General features: G+C 43.3%; 1 protein-coding gene across 1 annotated transcript in view; it reads right to left on the reverse strand.

Moving 5' to 3' along the window:
- Window positions 1–24,557, reverse strand: part of BCO1 (beta-carotene oxygenase 1) — a 172,507-nt gene that overhangs the window by 103,410 nt on the left and 44,540 nt on the right. Inside the window, exon 5 of the mRNA XM_085639534.1 lies at window positions 2,310–2,457. Within this exon, the coding sequence (XP_085495660.1) occupies window positions 2,310–2,457 (148 nt within the window). The remainder of the gene's footprint in view (window positions 1–2,309; window positions 2,458–24,557) is intronic.

The raw sequence follows: 24,557 nt of genomic DNA on the forward strand, positions 1-24,557 counted from the left end.
ATCACAAAGATTTCAGTTGCACATAAAATCTCACTGACTAGAGTTGCTCTTAAACCTCATAAATTTAAGTGCCTCTAAGAACTTAATTGATTTCAGTTGGGTAATGTATTTGTTAAACTGGTTTAGGTTGTAGTAAATGTCACTAGCAATATTACAGATTTCAGTTGTAAGTAGAATCTGATTTCTTTAAATGTTGGTCAAGATCAATCATATAAATTAATGTTCATCATTCTAATCGCATGAATTAATCTGCCATTTTTTGCTTCCACAGCTTGACCGACATCATTTTGTTCTTCTTCGGTATATGTGAATAGTCTTTTTCATAATTGTAATGCACATGTTGGCCACTAAGCAGTTCAAACAAAGGGTTCATTTCAATTTTAAGCCCTATCTTTGAAATGAGATGAACTCTAGGGGGCAGCAGAGCCCTTTACAGAAAACACTGTTGCTGGAGGTAGCGCATCTCAAATTTGAGGTGCTCTCGTAGCACAGCAATGTGAAAAATCTAGGTTGTGAATGGCAAATGGTGGGAAAATAACCTCACAGAGGACACACACACACACTCTTTCTTGTTATTTCACTTTCTCTTTTAAAGAAGTGAATGGGGCAAGCGCTATTGGGAAAACATGACACTTCTCCATAGCATTGTGATTTGTGACCACTTGGAGCTGGTCAAGTGTCAGAGCGGAGATTAGACCCTAGTCCTCTAAGATGCAAGGTGAGGCCAACTGGCTACATCTGCTCTCCTATGGATGTCTCATTGCATCTGCACAATAATCACATAAGATCCTTCCAAAAGTATCCTAAGAATCACCTCTTCCTCTCTCCCAAAAGGCTCTAAGCCACCTTTCCATGCCTACCCCCTATCCCCAATTTCCTGGACACTTCAGGTGCTGTGTTGCATTCTCTTATGGCCTGACCCTGTTATGAAAAATCAAATAAACAAATATATTACATACTTTCCTAATACATTGTGTACACAGTGTAGATCCATGACAATCACTGCAACAGATAGCAACAAAAGTAATTCTGGAGGGAAATATCATAATATCGAGGTAATTTATCCTTGTGCATTGGAACACACATCATCTTGTTGCCACAGGGGTGTAAAGAGACAAGCACGGCTGAGCCAATGAGCATGCTTCCTGATGCTCGCCAACACGTGGAACATATATACTTTAAAACTTTGAGGTGAATCCCATATTCTACATAATGCTTGATAGTTCTTCAAACCCTAATGCGCTAAATGTTAATTTGCAAAGGAAAACGCGAAGTTGTTTAAATAAAGTAATAGCTGTTTTCCTCTAAGGACCTACTTCTCCACTGCATGTGGTGGTTGTTCCCCATGCATCGAATAAAAAGATGTAAGGTTCTGCCAAACAGCCATGGCTTGTCATCTTAGATTAACTTTTCACTTAGGTACGCGCACTCAGATCATACAAAAATAATTTCCTGACTCAATGAAACATTTATTTTTCAAAGAGCTAATGAACTGAAACTCCTTCGAGTGGCGCAGGTCCCAGAATAATTTGTGGCAAACTCTTGCATTCTTTCAGTGGATTAGTTGCAGACATTACTTACTGCCTTTTATTGTAAATTTCAGAAAGTAGATTAGTATCGGACTCTTGTTTAGAGGTTGGCTGTAACAGGCCAGCTGGCAAAAATTGGGATCCATACCGTTGGCCCACTTCTCGAACCTCTTGTCTCAACTAGAAGCCGGGGATGTCCGGTGTTCCTGATGCCAGAGCCACAATGGATTCCACTGTTAGGAAATCCCCATGCATGAAAACCAGTTTAACGAATGTCAGAAAACTCCCACTAAGTATGATGAGCCTTCTTTCTAAGGCATTAGTGCTGTCCTCACCTCCCATGGGCATCATAGCGGTCGCGGACAGCATAAATGCTCCCAAGGAAATTGAAGAAAATGCCCAGCTACTCAGGAATATTTGTTTGCATTTTATAATGACAGACCCATGCTGGGAGAATTTTCCCAGCTCTTGAAAAACGCTTGAGTATATTGTCCCCTCTTTTTTGCAAAGTAAGATTTTTTAACACGCAGATAGCAAAGAGTGAGGCAGTGCCTGCAGCCAGTTGTCTATAATGAAATACTGCATACTTGAAGACCAGATACAGGCAGTGCCATTCTGCAGGCTGCCATTATGGAGTCAGGCATCCCACTACTAGTACAGTAAATATTTCGAAGTGACAGGCGGGTGTGGTTCTGTCCCTCAAACAAGTTTATACATGGTAGCCTCCAGTTGGAGATCCGCACATAACTTTATGTGAGGTTACACATTTATATTACTTACCTGGGTTGACGGAAGGAATTTTAAAAACAATGTATTTCGTTTTCCCCTTATCACCTATGGATGTGCCCATGTTGATTGTATTCTGAGCACTGTCGTAATGAGGATGAGACGTTGCCAGGTTTACAGCGACATACTTTGTGTAGTTTACCTGTAGAAAAGATAGATATATGTTATGGTGAGACTATCTTGATTTTGTGCCAGCAAATATTTTACAATAAACAGCACCTCATTTAGGGATAGTCTTAATTACTCTTTAGTGCCATTTAAGATAACATCTGTATTGATGCCTACATAGGGCAGGGAGAAGTACTCAATCCCATCACCATTGCCATGTGTATATTAAGTACAGTTGCTTTATCATAATCCTTTGCGTATCTCTACAGATTTGGTGTACCATTAAAAGAGTAAGGTGGTAAGTCAACAGCTGAAAACACATGGGCACCCATTATGAGATCTGAGGAATTAGGTGTGGGGATACCGGAGGGATCATATTGTAATTCCATTTATATAGCGCTTACTACCTTGGATGAGGCGTCCAAGTAGCACACTACTCCGGAACCCAGAAGGATTAGTGGTGAGTTAGTATAGTGAAATATGAAATTAATTTGAACTGTGGATATGTTTGTCTGTTATTTGGATTGAGAAGGATAGGATGGAATCTTTGATTTTGGCTGATATCCCTGAATCTAAATAAAAGGATTACAAGGGGGAATAACACGCAGTCCTGCGAGTACCAGATCCAATTTAGCAATTCTTTCTCTTGTTTAGGAGAAATAACAGGCGAAAATCTGCATACATTTGCCACCCCCTTTTTAGAACAGGTGCTATATGTGCTGGGTGGTATTTTTGGGGCTGTGATGTGGGTGCGAGGGAAGGGCAGAGAAGTTTAGGGGAGAGCATGTATTGCTCCCATCATGCTGATTTAAGAGTGTGGGTGGGGGCCAGGCTCAGCAGCTGTCCACAGCCCCCAAAGCCTTTCTCTAAAATCCAGGCCCAGTGTCTACAGACCTAGAATTATTAGAGTTTGCAGACCCGATAATTCTGGGCCCAGAGTCACCAGGAATGTAAGAATGGCTCAGAACGGTATCCCCTCGGGAATACCACTATAGGCCGGATGTATGACGTTACAACGCACACTATTACAACGCATGCACTTACAACGCATGCACTTACAACGCATAATCCATTACAACGCATGACATTACAACGCACGACACTACAACGCATTTTTAAAAAATACCTTTACAACGCACTGCCATTACAACGCATACTACCTTTACAACGCATACCATTACAACGCATAATATTAAATTACATTTAAGGTAAGTATTAGATAGTATAGGGGTAAAAATTACTATTCTAACTCCAGGGGGTGCAACAGTAGGGTAAGTGTTGGATAGTGTAGGGGTAAAAATTACTATTCTAACTCCAGGGGGTGCAACAGTAGGGTAAGTGTTGGATAGTGTAGGGGTAAAAATTACTATTCTAACTCCAGGGGGTGCAACAGTAGGGTAAGTGTTGGATAGTGTAGGGGTAAAAATTACTATTCTAACTCCAGGGGGTGCAACAGTAGGGAAAGTGTTGGATAGTATAGGGGTAAAAATTACTATTCTAACTCCAGGGGGTGCATCAGTAGGGTAAGTGTTGGATAGTATAGGGGTAAAAATTACTATTCTAACTCCAGGGGGTGCATCAGTAGGGAAAGTGTTGGATAGTATAGGGGTAAAAATTACTATTCTAACTCCAGGGGGTGCATCAGTAGGGTAAGTGTTGGATAGTATAGGGGTAAAAATTACTATTCTAACTCCAGGGGGTGCATCAGTAGGGTAAGTGTTGGATAGTATAGGGGTAAAAATTACTATTCTAACTCCAGGGGGTGCATCAGTAGGGTAAGTGTTGGATAGTATAGGGGTAAAAATTACTATTCTAACTCCAGGGGGTGCATCAGTAGGGAAAGTGTTGGATAGTATAGGGGTAAAAATTACTATTCTAACTCCAGGGGGTGCATCAGTAGGGTAAGTGTTGGATAGTATAGGGGTAAAAATTACTATTCTAACTCCAGGGGGTGCATCAGTAGGGTAAGTGTTGGATAGTATAGGGGTAAAAATTACTATTCTAACTCCAGGGGGTGCATCAGTAGGGTAAGTGTTGGATAGTATAGGGGTAAAAATTACTATTCTAACTCCAGGGGGTGCATCAGTAGGGTAAGTGTTGGATAGTATAGGGGTAAAAATTACTATTCTAACTCCAGGGGGTGCATCAGTAGGGTAAGTGTTGGATAGTATAGGGGTAAAAATTACTATTCTAACTCCAGGGGATGCATCAGTAGGGTAAGTGTTGGATAGTATAGGGGTACAAATTACTATTCTAACTCCAGGGGGTGCATCAGTAGGGTAAGTGTTGGATAGTATAGTGTAATATTATGCGTTGTAATGGTATGCGTTGTAATGGTAGTATGCGTTGTAATGGAATGCGTTGTAAAGGTAGTTTTTAAAAATGCGTTGTAGTGTCATGCGTTGTAATATCATGCGTTGTAATGGATTATGCGTTGTAAAAATGCGTTGTAATGGTAGTGCGTTGTAAAAGTTGCGTTGTAAAGGTTGTTCCCCCTATAGGCCAGATGAAACGGGGGCTTTGCTGTTGTCATTTTTCACTGTCTCTACTTTCTCTTCTGTTTGCAGAAAGTACCATCTATAGAATCCCACCAAAATATTATAACTTCATAATAAGACTACCACTACCAAATTGCTCAATTACAACATCACATCTCTTCACCTCCACCGCTATATAACTGCAATACTTTAACTGAGCAATTGTAGGACTACTACACTGCAGCTGCACAACTGTCTTTAGCAATACCGTTCTAAACTGCACACCTACAATGACAATACTGCTGCATAAATCAACCACAGCACATTTACAACTTTAGAATTATATACCTGCACAGCTACAGCAACTCTGCACCAGCCAACATATGTATGAATCTTGCTAATGTTATTAACTTTAAAAAACCTAGTAGTCTCAAGGTATATTTCCCAGTATGGGCCATGTTAAGACACAATATAAGGATATGGATAACAGATATTCACTACTGTATCTAAAACATGAGGACCAGACTAACACTACTAGCCGGCCAAGCCATGACCCCTGTGCCAAATGGTCAAGTTTTTCAGAAGAATTTTGCATTCTCAGACGTGCCCTTTTCTTTAGCTGAATCTGTTAAAATAAAGTATTTTAATGAAATACAAAATAAGTAGGTTCAGTGGCGAACGAATATAGCATGTTACAACGCATGCTATTACATTGCGTTCCTTTACAACGCGGTTGTTACAACGACTGCCTTGTTAGAATGCGATACCTTTACAACACAAGTCATTACATCAACTTGCTGTAGGGGTCGCGCTGGACTTAGGAATAGTATTTACTATTCCAACTACATCCTGCGCAACAGTAGGGAAGGTGTTGGAATAGTAAATTATACTATTCCTTAGGTTACAGCAAGTCGATCTAATGACTTGCGATGTAAAGGCATCATGTTCTAACAACATGGTCATTGTAACAACCGCGTTGTAAAGGAACGCAATGTAATGACCGCACTGTAAAGGCTGTTTCCTGTGTCGAACAATCAAGTAATTTATTCTTTCATTCAAAGCTGGACACATTATTGGCAAGGTAATCCTTAAACAACGTTCAGTAAAATTCATAGAAAAGATTCAAACAGTTCTTGGAGAACATTCAGGAAGAGTCTTAGAAAACATTTCAGAGTGTTCCTTAGATGATGTACAGTAAAGTTTTAAACACCATTCAGAAAATCCTTGGATATCCTGGATTCAGCGAGTAATTTGGACAACATTCAATAGGAGCCTTAGGTACAACTGAGTTTCTTAAATAAAATTTAGTGGGATACTTAGACAAATAGGATCATTAGATACTATGCATTCATTAAGATCTTTAGACAAAAGAGGATGGAGCATTACCAGAATCACTGAGGATAACATTATGTAGTTATTTCAGAGTGAACCAGGAAGCAGCATGTAATCAATTAACAGGGCAGGGGCATTTAATATTATGATTTGGGGCTATTGTATTGGGGCAGTGGCTTGTGTCTAGAAAGCTCCAGAAAGCTATGGAAAAGGAGTCAATTGAATTGAACAAGAGTATACCGTAACTTGTACTAGAAGTAATTACTGATTACACTAGATATCATCTACTTACGGAAGAAAAGATAGATGTGTCACAATAGTAGAGAAATTGAGGAGCCTCAATGATTCTAAGTACATGGCAGGGGTCATTGTGAGACAGACACAGCAAATTAAACCAGACATGAGGAATGCACCTATAGCATAAGTGAGAACTAGGTGGGGATCAGTGGTGTATACTCAAAAAGAAATCAACAACTCTTTTCTTAAATCCATACGGTGAAAGACAGGGACGTAGCATGAATGCTACATAAAACTACCTTGAGAGAGCAGCATTAAAGCAGATACCAAAGGAAATGTAGGCGGTGATGAATGCTCCAATACAATATGGAGAGATAGGAGAAGTTCTTAAAGACCTGGCTAAATGGAAACTTCCTTGGACAGACAGTCTGCTAGCAGAATATTGCCAAATACATACTAACCTCTTGGCATCGCAACAAGCTAGAATGCATTTAGGAGTACTGGTAAAGGGGATTCTGCCTGTCACAACTAGGGAAGCTTCAATAGTCTCTCTCTCAATAGCTCACAGAGAATTACGGGACAGAACATCCTGTAGACTGCTGTTTATGTTGAATGTCAACAATGAGATTCGTAGTAAAGTCATTTCGAAACAGCTATAGCTGTGCCTTCAGTATTTAATACACAAGGACAAGAACGAGTTTATAGATTTGTGCAACACCTATTGTAGATATTATAAGATGGTTCAGGGTGCTGGATTAAATTAATCAAACTCTAAATTAGAAAACTACGGTAGTGTCAATCAAACTGAAAATGTGTATGACGTCCTGAACTGAAAATATCTGCTACAGAGCCTGGAGTGCATGGGGATTTAGGGGGAGGGGTGACTGGGCACATTGGATTGCCTTGTTGTATATGGATTGACAGCCAGTGCTAGAAGTGGTACAATTATTTCTACCACATGAAGTATATATTGTGGAACTATATAAGAGTGCCCATGTTCCCCTTGCTTTTTGCATTAGCTATGGAGACTTTTGCAGAGCTGTTGAGATTTGAGAGCGCCATACCGCTAGTGAATGGCATAAACACCATCTAGCTTCACACGGTTAATAAGCTTCTGTTCTTTAAAGACAGGGTAAAATGGACAGAAATGACAACACAGCAGATAGATGTATTTGGAAATATATCTTGACTTATGATAAATTGGTCCAACTTGTGCATTTCCAACTTCTAGGGAGGGAGCAGAAAGGCAGCCCTTGATAGATCATACGATTGTCTGGGAACAACATACATATTTGTTATTTAGGGGTGAGGGTGTATTATAATGAAAAAGACATTGTCGATGGAAATCTTGGAGCAATATTAAGATCATTAAAGGGATGTTTGTAATTCTGGAAAACCCTCAAAGTATCTGTGATGGGTAGATAGAATAGCGCTGTTCAAAATGGTCATGCTATCTATACTTCTTTACTTTTTTACTAATATACCGGTTTAAGTCCCACTCAATTACTGTTAAGAATTAGACTCCCTACCAAAGAGCCTGATTTAGGGGAGGAAAGGCATAGTGAAACATTAAGCAAACTGCAGTTGCCTGTCCATGAGAGGGGTCGGGAGCTCCGAGCTTTGTATTTTATGATCTAGTATCACGCGTGCAATGGGCAGCAAAGTGCTTAGATGGGTCGAACTTACAAGAAGCAGTATTGACCAAACTCAGAGCCACATAGTTGCCTTTCTCCTGGGAAGCCAGAAGGGGAAAGTAAAACCATCAACATTATTGCAAACAGCAATGAAATGCTGGAAGAAAGGTGTGTAGAACACATCTCAAACATCAGAATATGCTCCTGGCTTGCCTTTGGCAGGTCTACCATAAACTCAGGGATTCATCAGCACACCTATAGTCGAGGCATGTATTTAGTTATAACCACCGTAGGAGATTGCTTTGAAACTGGTGTGCTAAAAACGTTATAGACATTAAGGGCGGAATATGGTTTGCCACTTATCCACTTCCTGACATATCCCAAAATTATCAGGTCCATTAATGCTCAGTGGGGATTAATACAACAGAATCGAAATCCCACAAGGTGATGCAATTCCTCTTTATAGTAGTGCATAGCCACAAGTTTATAATAGTGCATGTGCAGACCACTCATTACCTAAGATTTAATAGGGAGGAATGGGAGGACAAAATCGGCATGGAATTGAATGAGGAAGAATAGAGTAAGGCCCTTCAATATGCGCGTAAAGTAACATGCAATGCCAGAACAAATATAATCAATCTAATTATTTTCATAAAAACTACATGACCTCCAAGAGAATCTGTAAGGTAATAAGAAATGGTGCACTAGCCTGCCAAAGATGTAAACATGTATTCACAGATTTTATATATATGGTGTGAGAATAAGGGCTGGACTGGTCTTTTATTCCACTGGCCATTTCCCCGCTGGGTTGGAGCTGGGTTGGAGCTCTTGGACTCCAGTTTAGAAAGCTCATGGCTGCTTCTGGTGTCTCAATCACTTCCCCCATCTACGCATGGGTAATTGAGGTTAATTGCTGCAGGCACGGCGTGGTTTCAAGAGAGGGAAAGAAAATAGACAGAGGAAGAGGGAAGGTAGAGAGAAATCCATCAGAGCGGGTGAAGAAAGAGAGAGGGAAGAAGGCAAGAGAGAGAGAGTGAATGGATCAATGAAAAGTGATATATAGTTCAAGAGGAATAAGGGAGCAGGGCTTGTTTGACCATTTCTTCCACAGCTGAGCTTGGTTCCCCAGTCCAACCCTAGCAGGAATTCCTAATCATAGCCAAGTTCTGGTAAAGGGTCATAAGACAATTTAAGTAAACCCAGGAGACAAAAGGATTGAATATACTGGAAAGCTGTTTACTGGGCCTGTTTGCCAGTCCTAAACAGGAAACAGGCTTAACAACGCATCTGTTACCACGCAGTACCAGAACCACGCACTCTTAACAATGCATATGCGTTGACGACGCAATATTTCCCACACATATGCCTTAACCACGCATGCATTTACAAAGAAAATGTATTTCAAAGATAAGTATAAAGCTTTTTTAAATATATATGTATATATATATATATATTACCTACTGGCGGTCGCCAGTAGGTAGTTATAGTTAGGACCACGTTTCCATAGGAAATCCGCAACATTCTATTTTGAATAACTTTGGCGCCGGTCGACGAATCCTCGCGAATTTTTCAAAATAGGTGGGGCGCTACGCTCCGCTCCTACCCTGAAAGTCTCGGGGGGATTCGTCAAGCGGGGGCTGAGATAAAAGGGGGGTCCCAAAACGCGTTTTTCCCATGCATTTTTCCATAGGACCTTTAGACAGGGCTACAGCCCGAACAGCTGAACAGAATTACTAGAAATTTGGCAGAGAGGTAGTCCTCAGGTCAAGGAAGTGCCTTTTGTAGGTTTGGTGTAAATCTGTTCAGTAGATTCTGAGAAAATAGCCTTTAAATCAATATATATATCTGAGCCAGCTTACGGTGCGCTTACGGTACGCTTACCGTACGCGTACGGTGGCGTGCGCGAGCGCGATTCTGATTGGCTCTTAGATCTTAGTAAACATTCGAATCGGCCGAAACCAGGAAGCGGCGGCCGCCTTTTTCTCTCTCGCACTGAGAGTGATGTTTAAAATATAAAGCACAAAAACATGTAAAGGGGCTGTTTAGACAGCTCCCACACACATAGCAATGTTGAGGAGTTCCCAAAGATCCCCCAAGGCCAAAAACGGAATTTTTATTTTTTCACTAATTTCGCCGATTACGCTTACCGTACGCGTACGGTAAAAAATTATGAAAAAAAAAAAATTATCCACACTCTCCCCACCCCGTGTGCATTTGGTGCCCGAAGGGCACCAATTTTGCATGGCTTATTATCGATGAGTTAAACTAAAATATTAAAATATACGAAAAATTAAAATATTACCTTTCAAAACGAAGTGCATCATATGTCCTCCATGTGCGCACGGTGCGCGAAGCGCATCGTGCGTACATGGCCCATCTAGCGTAACGTGGGCACGCGGTGCGCGTAGCGCACCACGTGCCCACCGTGCGTGCACGGCACTAACTGCGTAAAGTGTGCGCGCGGTGCACGAAGCGCACCGTGCGCGCACGGAACGAACTGCGCTAAGTGGGCGCGCACGCCACGAATGGCGTAAAGTAACTTAGCATTTAAAAAACCGTACAAATTCACTGAAAAAACCATAGTTTCACAAGAGGCTGCGCAATACAACTGTTCCAAGAAAAGTCCCGACGTGTTTCGCAGCTCACGCTGCTTCTTAATGGGACGGCAATCAACGAATGACTGGAACCTGCAGCCATTATCTGCCCACAGCGCATGCACTCTCCGGTGAGTTGCATGCTGGTGGTTGCAGTATACTTTTCCCCCTTCGGTGGAGCTCGTTGATTGCCGTCCCATGAAGAAGCAGCGTGATCTGCGAAACGCGTCAGGACTTTTCTTGGAACAGTTGTATTGCGCAGCTTCTTGCGAATAAAGGGTTTGAAACCTGCTACCTTGTGGAGTGACGTCTCTAAAGATCCGAGGCACCTTGGATTGATATATATATATACCTATATATATTCACTGAAAAAACCATAGGTTTCAGGGGCGTTATAGTTAGCTGGACTTTTCACTCGTACAAAACCATTGAAATTCCCCCGTTATAGTTAGTTCAGCTAACTATAACTCGCGCGCCCGCAATGCACTGCTGATGACGTCACGTATTACATCACTCATCACATGATCAGTGACATCACTCATGACATCACTCATGATATCACTCATGACATCGCTGATGACATCATCCAGTGAATGTGTGTTTTTCTAAAAATTACATTTGTTTTATATATGTATATCTCAAGGTCGATGGAAGAATAAATGGGTATATAAGTGTCTAAATGGATGATTTGTTTTTGAAAAATTGATTGTATAACTGACTGATTAAGTGTATCTTAGTGAATACATGGCTTAGTGAGTAATGTTTAAATATGTAAATGTCTGTATCAGTCTCTCACTTTGTGTATAAGTGACTGCATGGGTTGGTGAGTAGCTACATGAGTGTCTATATAGGTTATTAGTTGGTTTTCTGAGTATCAGTATGAGTGTCTGAGTGTCTGTATGGTTCGGTGGGGGGTATTACGTAGTGCATAGGTGCATGAATGAGTGACTCACTGTTTGTATGTGTTGAAGACAGCATGTGTGCAGGACTGTATGGGTGGATGAGTGTGTGCATGGGTGTGTTAGTGAGTGAATGACTGTCTCAATAGTGTCTTTATGAGTTAACTACACATGTTTTAAACTAGTATATGTGACTATTGGTGTACATATGTGAGTATATGTGAGAGTGAGAGATTAAAAGAGTTCCTGTATGAATAAGTATGTGTTTGTATAAGTGATTGTTTAAAAGACTAAGTATGTGTAAGTTTCTGTAGAAGTAAGTGTGGTGGTGTGTGAATAACTGTATATGCAAGTAAATGGATGTTTGATTCTTTATTAGCATGAGCGACTATGTGTGTGAGTAACTCTATGGATGAGTGGCGTTGTGTAACAGGATGTATAGGTGTATGAGTACATATGATGAGTGAGTACATGTATGAGTGACTGTATAGGACGGTTGGTGAATGAGTGGATGTGTATGTGGATCTTAGAATTACTGAATAGGTTGTTGTAACTGGTATTGGTATGTCCATTGTTTTGAAAATTTTAGTTTCTATTTTTGAATGTGTGTATCAAAGGTTATATTAGGGGGAGAGGAGGTCTGCCACTCTATCACAAGGATGATGTCATCAGTGATGTCATTTGAGATGTCATCAGTGATGTCATGAGTGATGTCACTGCCCATGTCATGAGTGATGTAATATGTGACGTCATCAGCAGTGCATTGTGGGCGAGCGAGTTATAGTCAGCTGAACTAACTATAACGGGGGAATTTCAATGGTTTTGTACGAGTGAAAAGTCCAGCTAACTATAACGCCCCTGAAACCTATGGTTTTTTCAGTGAATTTGTAAGGTTTTTAAGTGCTCATTCCTAACTATAACGTGCCTGAAACCTATGTTTTTTTCAGTGAATTTCAAAGGTTTTTGAAATGCTAATTTCTAACTATGCCTACAGAGATAGGACATGTGAAGAAAGAAGAAAAAATGCACAGAAAGAAAAAAAAGAAATGCAGAAAGAAGCAATAGAAGTCCTCAAAGACGAAGAAAAGTGCAGGAAGAAGGATAACGTGCTGAAAGAACAAACAGAAGAGCAGAAAGAAGCCTTGTTGCAAAATTATCCTGTACCCTCAACTTTTTCAGACGGATACTGGTGGTAACTGAGTCTGACTAACCAGTCCTAGAGCCAGTGCTATGTTAAAAGACACTCAGAATACAGTGAAAACATCTACATACACTAGGGAACACTATGCGTTGGGGTCCCCCTGTGATTAGCATGACCTCTGTAAGCCCCTAGTATATAATAGGGCAGGGGATTAAAACAACCTCTTAAAACGCACCACAGGGCGTGTTTGCACACGTCACCTCAGGCCCCATCCCCTCCCTTCCCCACTGTGTAAACACGCCCTGTGGCCGTTTGAAGTTGGGAGATTAAGTCCCCTTGAATCCTGAGGGTCCCTAGGGTTCAACTAGACCACTAGGTACCTCCAGTAAGCGCCACAGAGCTGCGTTGCAGAGAGATGTAAAAAGGGGCACGGCCTAGACCACCTCTCTGCAACGCAGCGCAGTGGCGCTTACTGGAAGCACCTGGTGGGCTGGTTGGCCCCCAGGGTCCCTCAGGATTGGAGGTGAATTATTTCCCCAACTTAAAACGCACCACTGGGCTTGTTTGCACACGTTAACTCCGGCCCCGTCCGCTCCCTTCACCACTGTGTAAACACGCCCTGTGGCCGTTTTTAGTTGGGAGATTAGGTTCATTTGAATCCTGAGGGTCCCTAGGGTCCAACTAGCCCACTAGGTACCTCCAGTAAGCGCCACAGAGCTGCGTTGCAGAGAGGTGTAAAAAGTGGCACGGCCTGGACCACCTCTCTGCAACGCAGCTTAGTGGCGCTTACTGGAAGCACCTGGTGGACTAGTTAGCCCCCAGGGGCCCTCAGGATTGAAGGGGAATTATTTCCCCAACTTAAAACGCGCCGTAGGGCGTGTTTGCACATGTCACCTCAGGCCCCGTCCCCTCCCTTCCCCACTGTGTAAATACGCCCTGTGGCCATTTTTTAAGTTGGGAGATTAAGTCCCCTTGAATCCTAAGGGTCCCTAGGGTCAAACTAGCCCACTAGGTGCCTCCAGTAAGCGCCACAGAGCTGGGTTGCATAGAGGTGTAAAAAGGGGCGTGGCCTCAGAACACGTGTCTGCAACGCTGCTCTCTGGCGCATACTGGAGATACCTGTTGGGCTAGTTGGCCCTCAGGGACCCTCAGTATTGAAGGGGAATTAATTCCCCAACTTACAACTGGCCAGGGGGCGCGTTTGCAGAGTGCTGCAAGGAGGGGGCGTGGCCTCCGGCGCGATGCTGGTCTTTTATTTATTTTATTCTTTTAAGAAGGAGGGCGGTGTGGCCCCCCTCCTTTTTCTAATTTATTGGCCCTGGGGACCCCATCCCCCAGGGCCTGCACCCTAATTTTTTTGCTGAAAAAATTAATTAATTTGGCCCTCCCAAGGCCTTAATTGGCCCCGGGGACCCCAACCCCCGGGTCATGGCCTTTTTAAAAAAAAATCTTTAGGAGGGGGGCTGCGTTGCCCCCCTCCTCAGGCCACTTATGGCCCCGGGGACCCCATCACCCGGGGCCGGCCTTTGTTTTTTATTATTTAAAAAAAAAAAAAATATTTATAGAAACACCTAGGACATGCTGGACAAACCGTATGTACCTATCACCATGACGATTTGTGTGATATTCATTAAAAGGCGACTATGCATACAATGAATCCACGTGGAATGTATTTACACCGCTAGTGAAGCTCTGACGTGTCTGACGCCCTACCCTGCCTAATCCCGGCGCCCCTGCCGCTGGGTACTCTCCAAGTAGACACCCTTGTCGTTTATTTATACAAAGATGGGTAGCTATTGACAGGCACATTTAATACACACGCACACCAAGCCATTCAAAGGGGATTCGACAAAAATTCGACCAAACTATGCAAGAAACCCCCCTCACGGTTAATAAAACACACATCCACCGCCGGATGTGTAATACTTTTTATTTTACTCTCTGGAAAGGAGACAAACCTCACTTGAGAGTCACAGCGCGCTCCTGGCTGAGCCCAATGCTGTGTTACACCTACCAGTGCCCACCGAGTGCCACACACCTCTGTGTTGTATTCCACCAGCAAGTGCGTATGCTATGACACTCTCTAGCCCATGTGCACTGTAACACCACCCCGTGAATATGTCATGCCGCACTTGCCTTCGCACTGGTTATATTGCCCCATCTAACGTGCCTTCCTCGATGCCTATGTTATAACGGACAGCGCTATGCCATACATATTACAATCTGGGATCCATATCTTTGTCACTGTGCATATGCAATGTTACACTCCCCAGCACATATTTTATATTACAACTTTAGAGACTAGTTTGGTTACACAACACTGCCTTGTGCATATTACACTCCAAGGCGCATAACGCATAGCACGCGCTAGTGCCTGTGCTATCTCGCGCTCTCCAATTAATCTGTCATTGCGCACAATGTATTGCATAATATATTTCACGCCCCGGTTCATCTTATATCACACTTTTTGGTGCATAGTTTATACCATATACTATATCTTGTTTTCATTTTCAATCATGCTCTCAGGACTATGCTTTATATAACACTGCGTCCACCTAACCACCTACCCTTTTCACGGGCATTACATTTTGCGATGGGGGGTGGAGGGTCAGGGGGTGTTTCTCCCAAGGGAGGCCAGAGTCACAGTCACAAACGTCCTCTTCTTCCTGAATAAAAGTGAGATTATGCTGCATACTTGTTCATATTTTAAGTAGTTCGCACAGACACACATTTTAAAAACAATAAAGTTCCTAATACCCACCTTCTCTGAACAGTTAGCTTGCTGCCCCATCCACCTCCTCCCTATCCTCTGTTGTCTGAATCCATGGACTAGCCTCCTCCCTCCTGCCATGCATGGTCTGATGTGCTGCCACTGCCCTCCATTTAGCATGATGTACCAGTCCACTCCTCCTGCCCCACATTGCCCAATTCTATGGCCCATCATTGACCTCCTGCTTAGCCTCTGTGCTTAGCTTGCTGCCCCTATTCTCCTTCCCCCTGCCCTCCGATGTCTTTGTGCATGCCCCTGCTCCATCCTTTTTGCCCACCATGTTCCATGGACCTGCCACTCCTATCTACTCTGAGTGGTATGTTGAGCTGCCACTCCCCTCCCACCTGCCTAGCATTGTCAGATGACTGCAACCTGTCCCTGCCACCTCCACCCTGCCTGTCCACATGCCATGCCCCTATCCCCTTCCTCCTGTCCTCCATGGTCCATTTTACTGCCACACCCTTCTGCCCTCCCTGGTCTGTTGTGCTGCAACTGCTCCTCCTGCCTGCCCCGCACTGTCTGTTGTGAGGCCCCTTCCCCTGAACTCTCTTGTCTGTGCCCAGGTCCTGACCCTCCCTTCTATCCTCCATGGTCCTTTGTGCATACCCCTGCACCCTCCTTCTTGCTCATCATAGCCATTGTGCTGCCACTAACCCTCCCGCTTGCCATGCATGGCCTTCAGTGCTGCCATGGCCCCTCCCACCTTCCCTGTGTGGTCAGCTAGCTGCCCCTGACCCCCTCCCACCTTCCCTCCATGGTCTGTGTGTATGCCATCATAGTCTCATTGTTGCTCTCCATGGTGTGTCTTGTTTCTAGTGCCCATCCTGCCTGATCTCCATGGTCATCTTGCTGCTCCTGCCCTCCCCCCTTGCCCCCAGCCCTCTGTCTCCATGTGCAGACCCCTATTCCCTCCCTCCTGGCTTGTCTGTTCCATTGTAATGCCCCTGATCTGTCCCTCCTGCCATTTATGGTCTGTTATGCTGCAGCTTTCTCTCCTGTCTGTCCATTATGGTCAGCTAGCTACCATTGCCTCTTTCCCCTCTGTTCTCTGTTGTCAATGTGCATGGGCCTGTCCCCTCCCTATTGCTTTCTATGGATTGTTGTGCTGCACTCCCGTCCCGCATGCCCTGTGTGGTGTATTGTGCTGCTGCAAACCCTGATGCCTGCCCTGTAGGGTCAGTTTGGTGCACCTCTCCATGTCCCTCCTGCCCTCTGTTATCCGAGTCCATGTCCCTACCCCAATTCCTCCTGCCTACCATGATCCAATGTACCATACTTGCGAACATTTTGAACTTGGTAAGAGGGAGATTTTGAAAAAAAACTGGGGTATTGATTTTCCCCTTTGAGTTACATTGAAAAAGAGGAGATTGTAGACAGGAGACAGATCAAATAAAGCCCATTTGAGCTTAAAAACATTGGACGTTTCCTGGCTGAAACGGGTCTGTTGGCATGTATGGTTGTACTACCACTGCCTCTTCCTTCTGCCCACAATGGTCTATTATATTGCCACAGCCTCTCTTGCCAGTCCTGTATTGTTGGTTTGTTGCCCCTGCCCCCCTTTCCACTGCCCTCCATAGTCTGTTGTGCTGCCACTGCCCTTCCTGCTTGCCCAGTGTGGTCAAATTGTTGCCTCTGCACTCTCCTACCTGCCTTCAATTTTCAGATTCCGTGCCCTTTCCCTCGGCCTCTCAACAGTATCCCAATGAACAACTAGATTGCTAACATTCTATATTTATTACAAAAGTGTGGAACGCCTGACGTCATCTTGATGTAATCAAAACTGTAATACCTAGAGCATTTCCTTTAGAAATTACATATATGAGAGGGTCTTATTTGCATCAAAATTATGGTTAGTGCTCTAAAAAACTAAAATGAGGACATATTTTCTGAGCTTTCAAATAGAGACAAAGAACTTTTCAATTATTTGTAATCTTTATTTTTTTTATCCAGTTGACCACTTGATTAAATGTTGCACCTAGGGGAGAGGATGTGGTGTTACTTCCAGAGTTGCAGACTTTGCAACTGGGGAACCAGGTTGGAGTTTCTGCTTCAGCTCAACATTCTGTGATTCTGGTCAAATCACTTAATCTCCCCATGCCTACAACCAAAATGAATTTGATCTTGTGTGCTGTAACCAATGCTCATGTAAAGCACTCCAATACCTGACAAGTCTGCGCTATATAAAACTGCAAATACACAAAAAATGTGTTTTGCTCACTTCTGTCATTGGGCTACATGTGGGCTACATCTGGGTGATATTTGTGCTGCATTTGGGCTCTTTTATCTCTGGTGGCCATCTTGGGAGATTTATCTGTTATGAAGTTTCCTAATTTCCTCATTTACTGCAGTCTCCTCAGTAGGAAATGCTTTCAGATTTTTACTTTGATTACATCAAGAAGGTATTGAGATATGTCACACATTTGCCATAAATTCTAAATGTTAGCACTCTAGTTGCTCATTAGATCACTATAGTAAAGCTACTGCTCACCACAGAAGTCTGCTGCTGGTATTAAAAGTGCATGTTTCAGTCTGCATATCAGAATTTTTTAATGAAATAGAAGAGGATTTGAGAAGTCACTCAAAATGTGCCCTAATTTTTCTTTCTATAGCACTAATCATACTTTATATGGCAAAATGAACCCCCTCATTGTGTTCCTTTTTAAATTAAATGTTTTAAGTGTTACCAGTTTATTCCAATCAAGATGGCTTCAGGTGTGCCATACTTTTGTCATAAGCAAGACAGTAAGCGCTCTAGTTGTTCTTAAGAACACTCTGGGACATTCTGTCATTGGGCTATACTTGGGCTACATCTGGGTGATATTTGGGCTACATTTGGGCTCTTTTGTCTCTGGTGGCCATCTTGGGAGATTTATTTGTTATGAAGCTTCCTAATTTCCTCGTTTACTACAGTCTCCTCAGTAGGAAACACTTTCAGTTTTTTACTTTGATTCCATCAAGAAGGCATTCAGATGTGTCACACATTTGCCATAAATTCAGAATGTTAGCACTCTAGTTGCTTATTAGATCACTATAGTAAAGCTACTGCTCACCAGGGAAGTCTGCTGCTGGTATTGAAAGTGCATGTTTCAGTCTGCATGTCAGAATTTTTTAATGAAATAGAAGAGGATTTGAGAAGTCACTCAAAATGTGCCCTAATTTTTCTTTCTGCAGCACTAATCATACTTTCTATGGCAAAATGAACCCCCTCATTGTGATCCTTTTTAAATTAAATATTTTAAGAGTTACCACTTTATTCCATTCAAGATGGCTTCAGGTGTGCAATACGTTTGTCATAAGTAGGACTGTTAGCGCTCTAGTTGTTCTTTAGAACACTCTGGGAAGCTGCAGTAGAACACAAAGGAATCAACTGACAGTCTCTGCCCTTGTTGGATGTACATGTTTTACTGAGAATGTCAGACTTCATTCTCACATGACTGAGAAAGATAATGTGAATATACAGAAAATATGCTCTCAGTTTAGCTTATAGATCACTTTCCAAACCTCTGTGGGAAAAGCATGAGAAAATGGTTTTCTCTCAAACATGATTCATGATATCACAGAAAAAGGCTTTTTCACATGGTAAAATCACCTTAGAACACACCACAATTTCTAAAATGAGTATGGTACCATCAACAAATGATTTATAATGTAACTAAAGTCTTAAAACCTTCTATTAACTGCAATGCTTTTTAATGAGGTGCTATCATGTATATTGGTCCCAAGATGACTGCCAACACTTCTTGGATGAAGTGCTGACAGCCAATCAGATCTCACGATGAGATGTGAGGTTAGGCTCCGCCCAGATATATATGTGATTTTGATTTTCTCAGGAACTACTGAACAGATTGACACCATATATGCAAAAGACACATGCCTGACCTGAGGACTACCTCTTTGCCAAATTTCATGTAATTCTGTTCAGCCGTTCGGGCTGTACCTTCGACTAAAGGTCCTATGGGAAAATGCATGGGGAAAACGCGTTTTGGCACCCCCCTTTTTTCTCAGCCCCCGCTTGACGAATCACCCCGAGACTTTCAGGGTAGAAGCTGAGCAGAGCGCCCCATTAGTTTTGAAAATTTCACGAAGATAAGTCAACCGGCGCCAAAGTTATTCAAAATAGAATTTTCAGATTTCCTATGGGAACTCGGTCCTAACAATAACTATCTACTGGTGACCGCCAGTAGATAATATATATATCAATTCCTCGCTTCACCCACACCATCGAACACGCGGCGGGTCCTCCGGGCGGGGGGGGTGGGTCCGCCAATGTTACACAACAACTACAACAAAGATTTTTGGAGCACTCTTGGGAGTTCAGGTGAGATTTATTCCAGTAAATGCATTTCGGCATTGGCCTTCATCAGTACAAAATAAATCCATGGTTTCAACACAGCTTGTGGTTTGTTTAAATATAGTATTATCTTTCCCTGTTGGAGGGGCTTCTGACAACTCAATTGGCAGAATCCCTTTCATCGAGGGTGTATTTTACAGGGAACAGAAAGGTAACACTGTCCCACAATGCAACATTCGCTTCCATTCATTGTGTCCCAATCGGCAATTTTTCTTTTATCATTTTCCTGTTCCCTTCCATCTCGCTGCCACTTTAGTCGTTCCCTTCATCTCTCACTTGCTGTGTCTATGTCCCTCGCCTGCTGCTTATGGATTTCACGGGACCGCCGCAGGTGTCTCTCACATGGCAGAGCACCATGGATATGTATAATCCACGTCATTGCGGTCGGCGGTGATCCTGCTGGAAGCGGTTCAGACGGCAAACATAAAACAATTCCTCGCTTCACCCACACCATCGAACACGCGGCAGGTGCCTCAGGGCGGGGGGTGGGCCCACCAATGTTACACAACAACTACGACAAAGATTCTCGGAGCACTCTTGGGAGTTCAGGTGAGATTTATTTCAGTAAATGCATTTCGGCATCTGCCTTCAGCAGTACAAAATAAATCCATGGTTTCAGCACAGTGTGTGGTTTGTTAAAATATAGCAATATCTTTCCCTATTAGAGGGGCTTCTGACAACTCAATTGGCGGCATCCCTTTCATCGAGGGTGTGTTTTCCAGGGAACAGAAAGGTAACAATGTCTCACAATGCAACATTTGCTTCCATTCATTGTGTCCCAATCGGCAATTTTTCTTTTACCATTTTCCTGTTCCCTTTCATCTCGTCACCACTTTAGTCATTCCCTTCATCTCTCACTTGCTGTGTCTATGTCCCTCGCCTGCTGCTAATGGATTTCACGGGACCACCGCAGGTGTCTCTCACATGGCAGAGCACCATGGATTTGTATAATCCACGTACTTTTGGTCAGCGGTGATCCTGCTGGCAGTGGTTCAGACGGCAAACATAAAACAATTCCTCGCTTCACCCACACCATCGAACACGCGGCAGGTGCCTCCGGGCGGGGGGTGGGTCCACCAATGTTACACAACAAATACGACAAAGATTCTCGGAGCACTCTCGGGAGTTCAGGTGAGATTTATTTTAGTAACGCATTTCGGCATCGGCCTTCATCAGTACAAAATAAATCCATGGTTTCAACACAGTGTGTGGTTTGTTTAAATATAGTAATATCTTTCCCTATTGGAGGGGCTTCTGACAACTCAATTGGCGGCATCTCTTTCATCGAGGGTGTGTTTTCCAGGGAACAGAAAGGTAACAATGTCTCACAATGCAACATTTGCTTCCATTCATTGTGTCCCAATCGGCAATTTTTCTTTTACCATTTTCCTGTTCCCTTTCATTTCGTCGCCATTTTAGTCGTTCCCTTCATCTCTCACTTGCTGTGTCTATGTCCCTCGCCTGCTGCTTATGGATTTCACGGGACCGCCGCAGGTGTCTCACATGGCAGAGCACCATGGATTTGTATAATCCACGTCCTTTTGGTTGGCGGTGATCCTGCTGTCAGCGGTTCAGACGGCAAACATAAAACAATTCCTCGCTTCACCCACACCATCGAACAAGCGGCGGGTGCCTCCGGGCGTGGGGTGGGTCCGCCAATGTTGCACAACAACTACGACAAAGATTCTCGGAGAACTCTCGGGAGTTCAGGTGAGATTTATTCCAGTAAATGCATTTCGACATCGGCCTGCATCATATATATATAAATATATGATATCCATTGACGGATCACTGTACAACAACCTGACCTCCGCCAAAGTGGAAATGGGCAAACACAGGAAGACGGCACAAAAGCAGGCAATCGGATTGCTTTAGCTTTTTTATTTTTCTTTACTTTTTCTGTTTCAACCTGTGGAAATATGGATTTTTCTGGTCAGTTATGTCCCCTATCTTGGACCCCAACGGTTCTATGTGCATGTTACAAGTACATGTATGTTCCCTCCAGTTCCAGTTATGAAGACGCAAATACATGTGCGTCCACCGTTAACATGTCCTCTGTTGATCCGCCATGAATGGGCCGGATATTCCATTCCTAAGTACGAAAGGCCACCGCCTTTATATGGTTCACTTATGCCATTTTACAGTCCAGGCAAGTAGGCCCTGATTCTGTCATCAAGCTTCTCTTGCTTTCTGTCTCTGAAGCTCCAGTCCGAGCCTGCATCTGTGACCATGAACTTTGTCTCATTCTCTGCGCGGCTCACGAAGCCTGACATCAGCTTGCTGCCTGCCAAGAACTGTATTTCACCTTCGAAAATTATCTGCTCCGCTCCCTGCCCAATGCATTCCTGTCTAGTAGCTTAAGTAAACATTCTTCCAGCTACCAAGCAAAGGCCCGACTTCTCTGTCTTCATACAAGTAATTCATAGCCCTGTTACTATGGAAGATTCCGCCCTCGCATCTAGTGTAGACACTTAGACGCTTGTACACGCACTAACCGTCAGTATAGTCAGTATAGAATAAGATTCTACTCTAAGAGACCTCTCTTTTGGATAACATAGTTCTTTAAACATAGGATGTTAGATATGATTTGGGATTAGGTTGACTTGACCCTCCAGACTTCTGTCGCCACATGTAGAGCTAAATATCAAGTCCCCTTCACCCCCTAGTTGCACGTCAATCACACGTCATACTGCTGCACGCGCATCTCTGCCAAGTATTTCTGCTGATACTGCGAAATTATCTCATAGATCCACCCATTTGTGACATCACAACCAATGACGTTTCTCTGTTACGCCCTATTACACCTCTTTTCATTACGTATGTGTATTCTTATCTGTATTATCAGCTGTTACGCCTCCTGCATCTGTCTTAATGTAAATGCTTTTCATATATATATTGTTACCTGTCAATAATGTATTGCCTTCACTTCCTGAACCTTCGTGGTGATGGAACCTGAAATCCCTGATTCGAATCAGTATTGGAATAAAGCCCATTCCGAACCTCTAATACCACGGATCCTGCCTCTTATTTACTGAGCTATTTTTATTATGTTTCCGTATCAAATTAAGTCCCGGTAATTAAATTATTTACCACATGAATGGCGCCCGAATAGGGACACTTTCTCATCTCACGCGCCGGCGGTGCGTTGCAGGCCCGGTCTCCTGCCACAGCTGGACGGACAATAACGCGTACCAGCAGGATTTCCTGTATCTCCCTCCGGTCAAGCAGGGGCGACTGAGGCTGCGATCAACACCCAGACGAGGCGGTGAGAAGTGCGAAGTATCCCGACCAGAGCCTAGCTGAGAGAGCAAGATCCGAGGTATACAGAGGCCCACCAGTTTCCGAAGTCCCAAGTCGAGTCCAGTGTCCGAAGCGTTCGAGTCGAGTCCAGTCCGGTTCAAGTTCAGTCCAGTTTCTGAGGCCTTCCGTTTCCGAGCTACCCGGTGAGTACCATTACTGGGGAGGCGTTCTGGCGTGCACATAAGTTGTGCCGGTCCAGACGGGTTTGGGTACACAAACTCGGTCTGCACTGTTTCAGCAGTGTATCTGTACTGTTTAGCAGTGTATCTAGTATATCAAGTATATAAATTCAGAATAATTCAGTTCAAGTCGAGTATCATGTTTAGTGATTTAAGTTCTCCTTAGATCGTCATCATTGTTCATTTGTTCAGGTAAATGTTAAATGTTAAATGTTTTAAGTACGTTCTGCATATTGTGGTATGAATGACTGTTCATTATTGTGATTACTGTATTAAGTTTGTTCAAGATCAAGTATCAGATCAGTTCTCAATATGCCGCTCTTTTCGAAACTAAGACAGATCACAACTAGAAAAGGGGTACTCGAAGAAGCTGTTCCCATTCCTCCTAGGGACACTCCAGGGTACTTCATGTATCATAAACATGGCCTAGACGCCATATTATTTCTTGATCTATGGGTAGACTACACTAAGGAATTACCAGAAAGTCAGAGGTGGCCCGCAGCGGGGACCTGGGATGCAGAGTGCATCGTGAAAGTAGAGGAAGAATTATGGAAAAAGAAAGCTAGACAATCACAGAAAGACGCCATTGAATTATGGCGTAAAGAATCACATAGACGAACAGAAAAAGCACGTAGACAGGAAGAGAAGAGTAAAGAGAATTCCAATGAAGTCCGAGAAAATCTATTAATTGAAGAAGGTGCACGAGTGAAATCAGAACAAGTAGACAGACAAAGAAATGCCCTTATGAATGGTATGTATCCCCTTCTGGCTGAAGGATTACCTAAGGCTACTCCAGGGATACCAAAAGACTTGCCAACCCCATTATTTCCAATAAAGGTACATCCTAAGGGGCATCCTAGAACCGCAGAAGATGTTTTTCTTTCCTCATATTTAGATGACGCAGCTCCCGAGTATGCTCATCCCGCCCCACATAGACCGCCTGCCAGGGAGGTTCAACGCCAAGATCCAGTACCCGTATCCCTACAGCAACAAGTTCAGACACAAGTTCCGGCAAGCACATCTGTTTCTGCATCTGTTCCTACAGCTACTTCTATAGCTGTATCCACGCCTATAGTTGCTGTATCACGTTCAACGAATCCTTTCACACCCGATACCCCAGACGGGGCTACCGGAGGTGCTACCAATATCTTTTCTACGCCACCTAGAATAAATAAACTTACTTTTCAAGAGTCAGCACATTCACGTACCCCCAAACTCAT

Source organism: Triturus cristatus, chromosome 12 (assembly GCF_964204655.1).
Source record: "Triturus cristatus chromosome 12, aTriCri1.1, whole genome shotgun sequence".
NCBI classification, from domain to species: domain Eukaryota; kingdom Metazoa; phylum Chordata; class Amphibia; order Caudata; family Salamandridae; genus Triturus; species Triturus cristatus.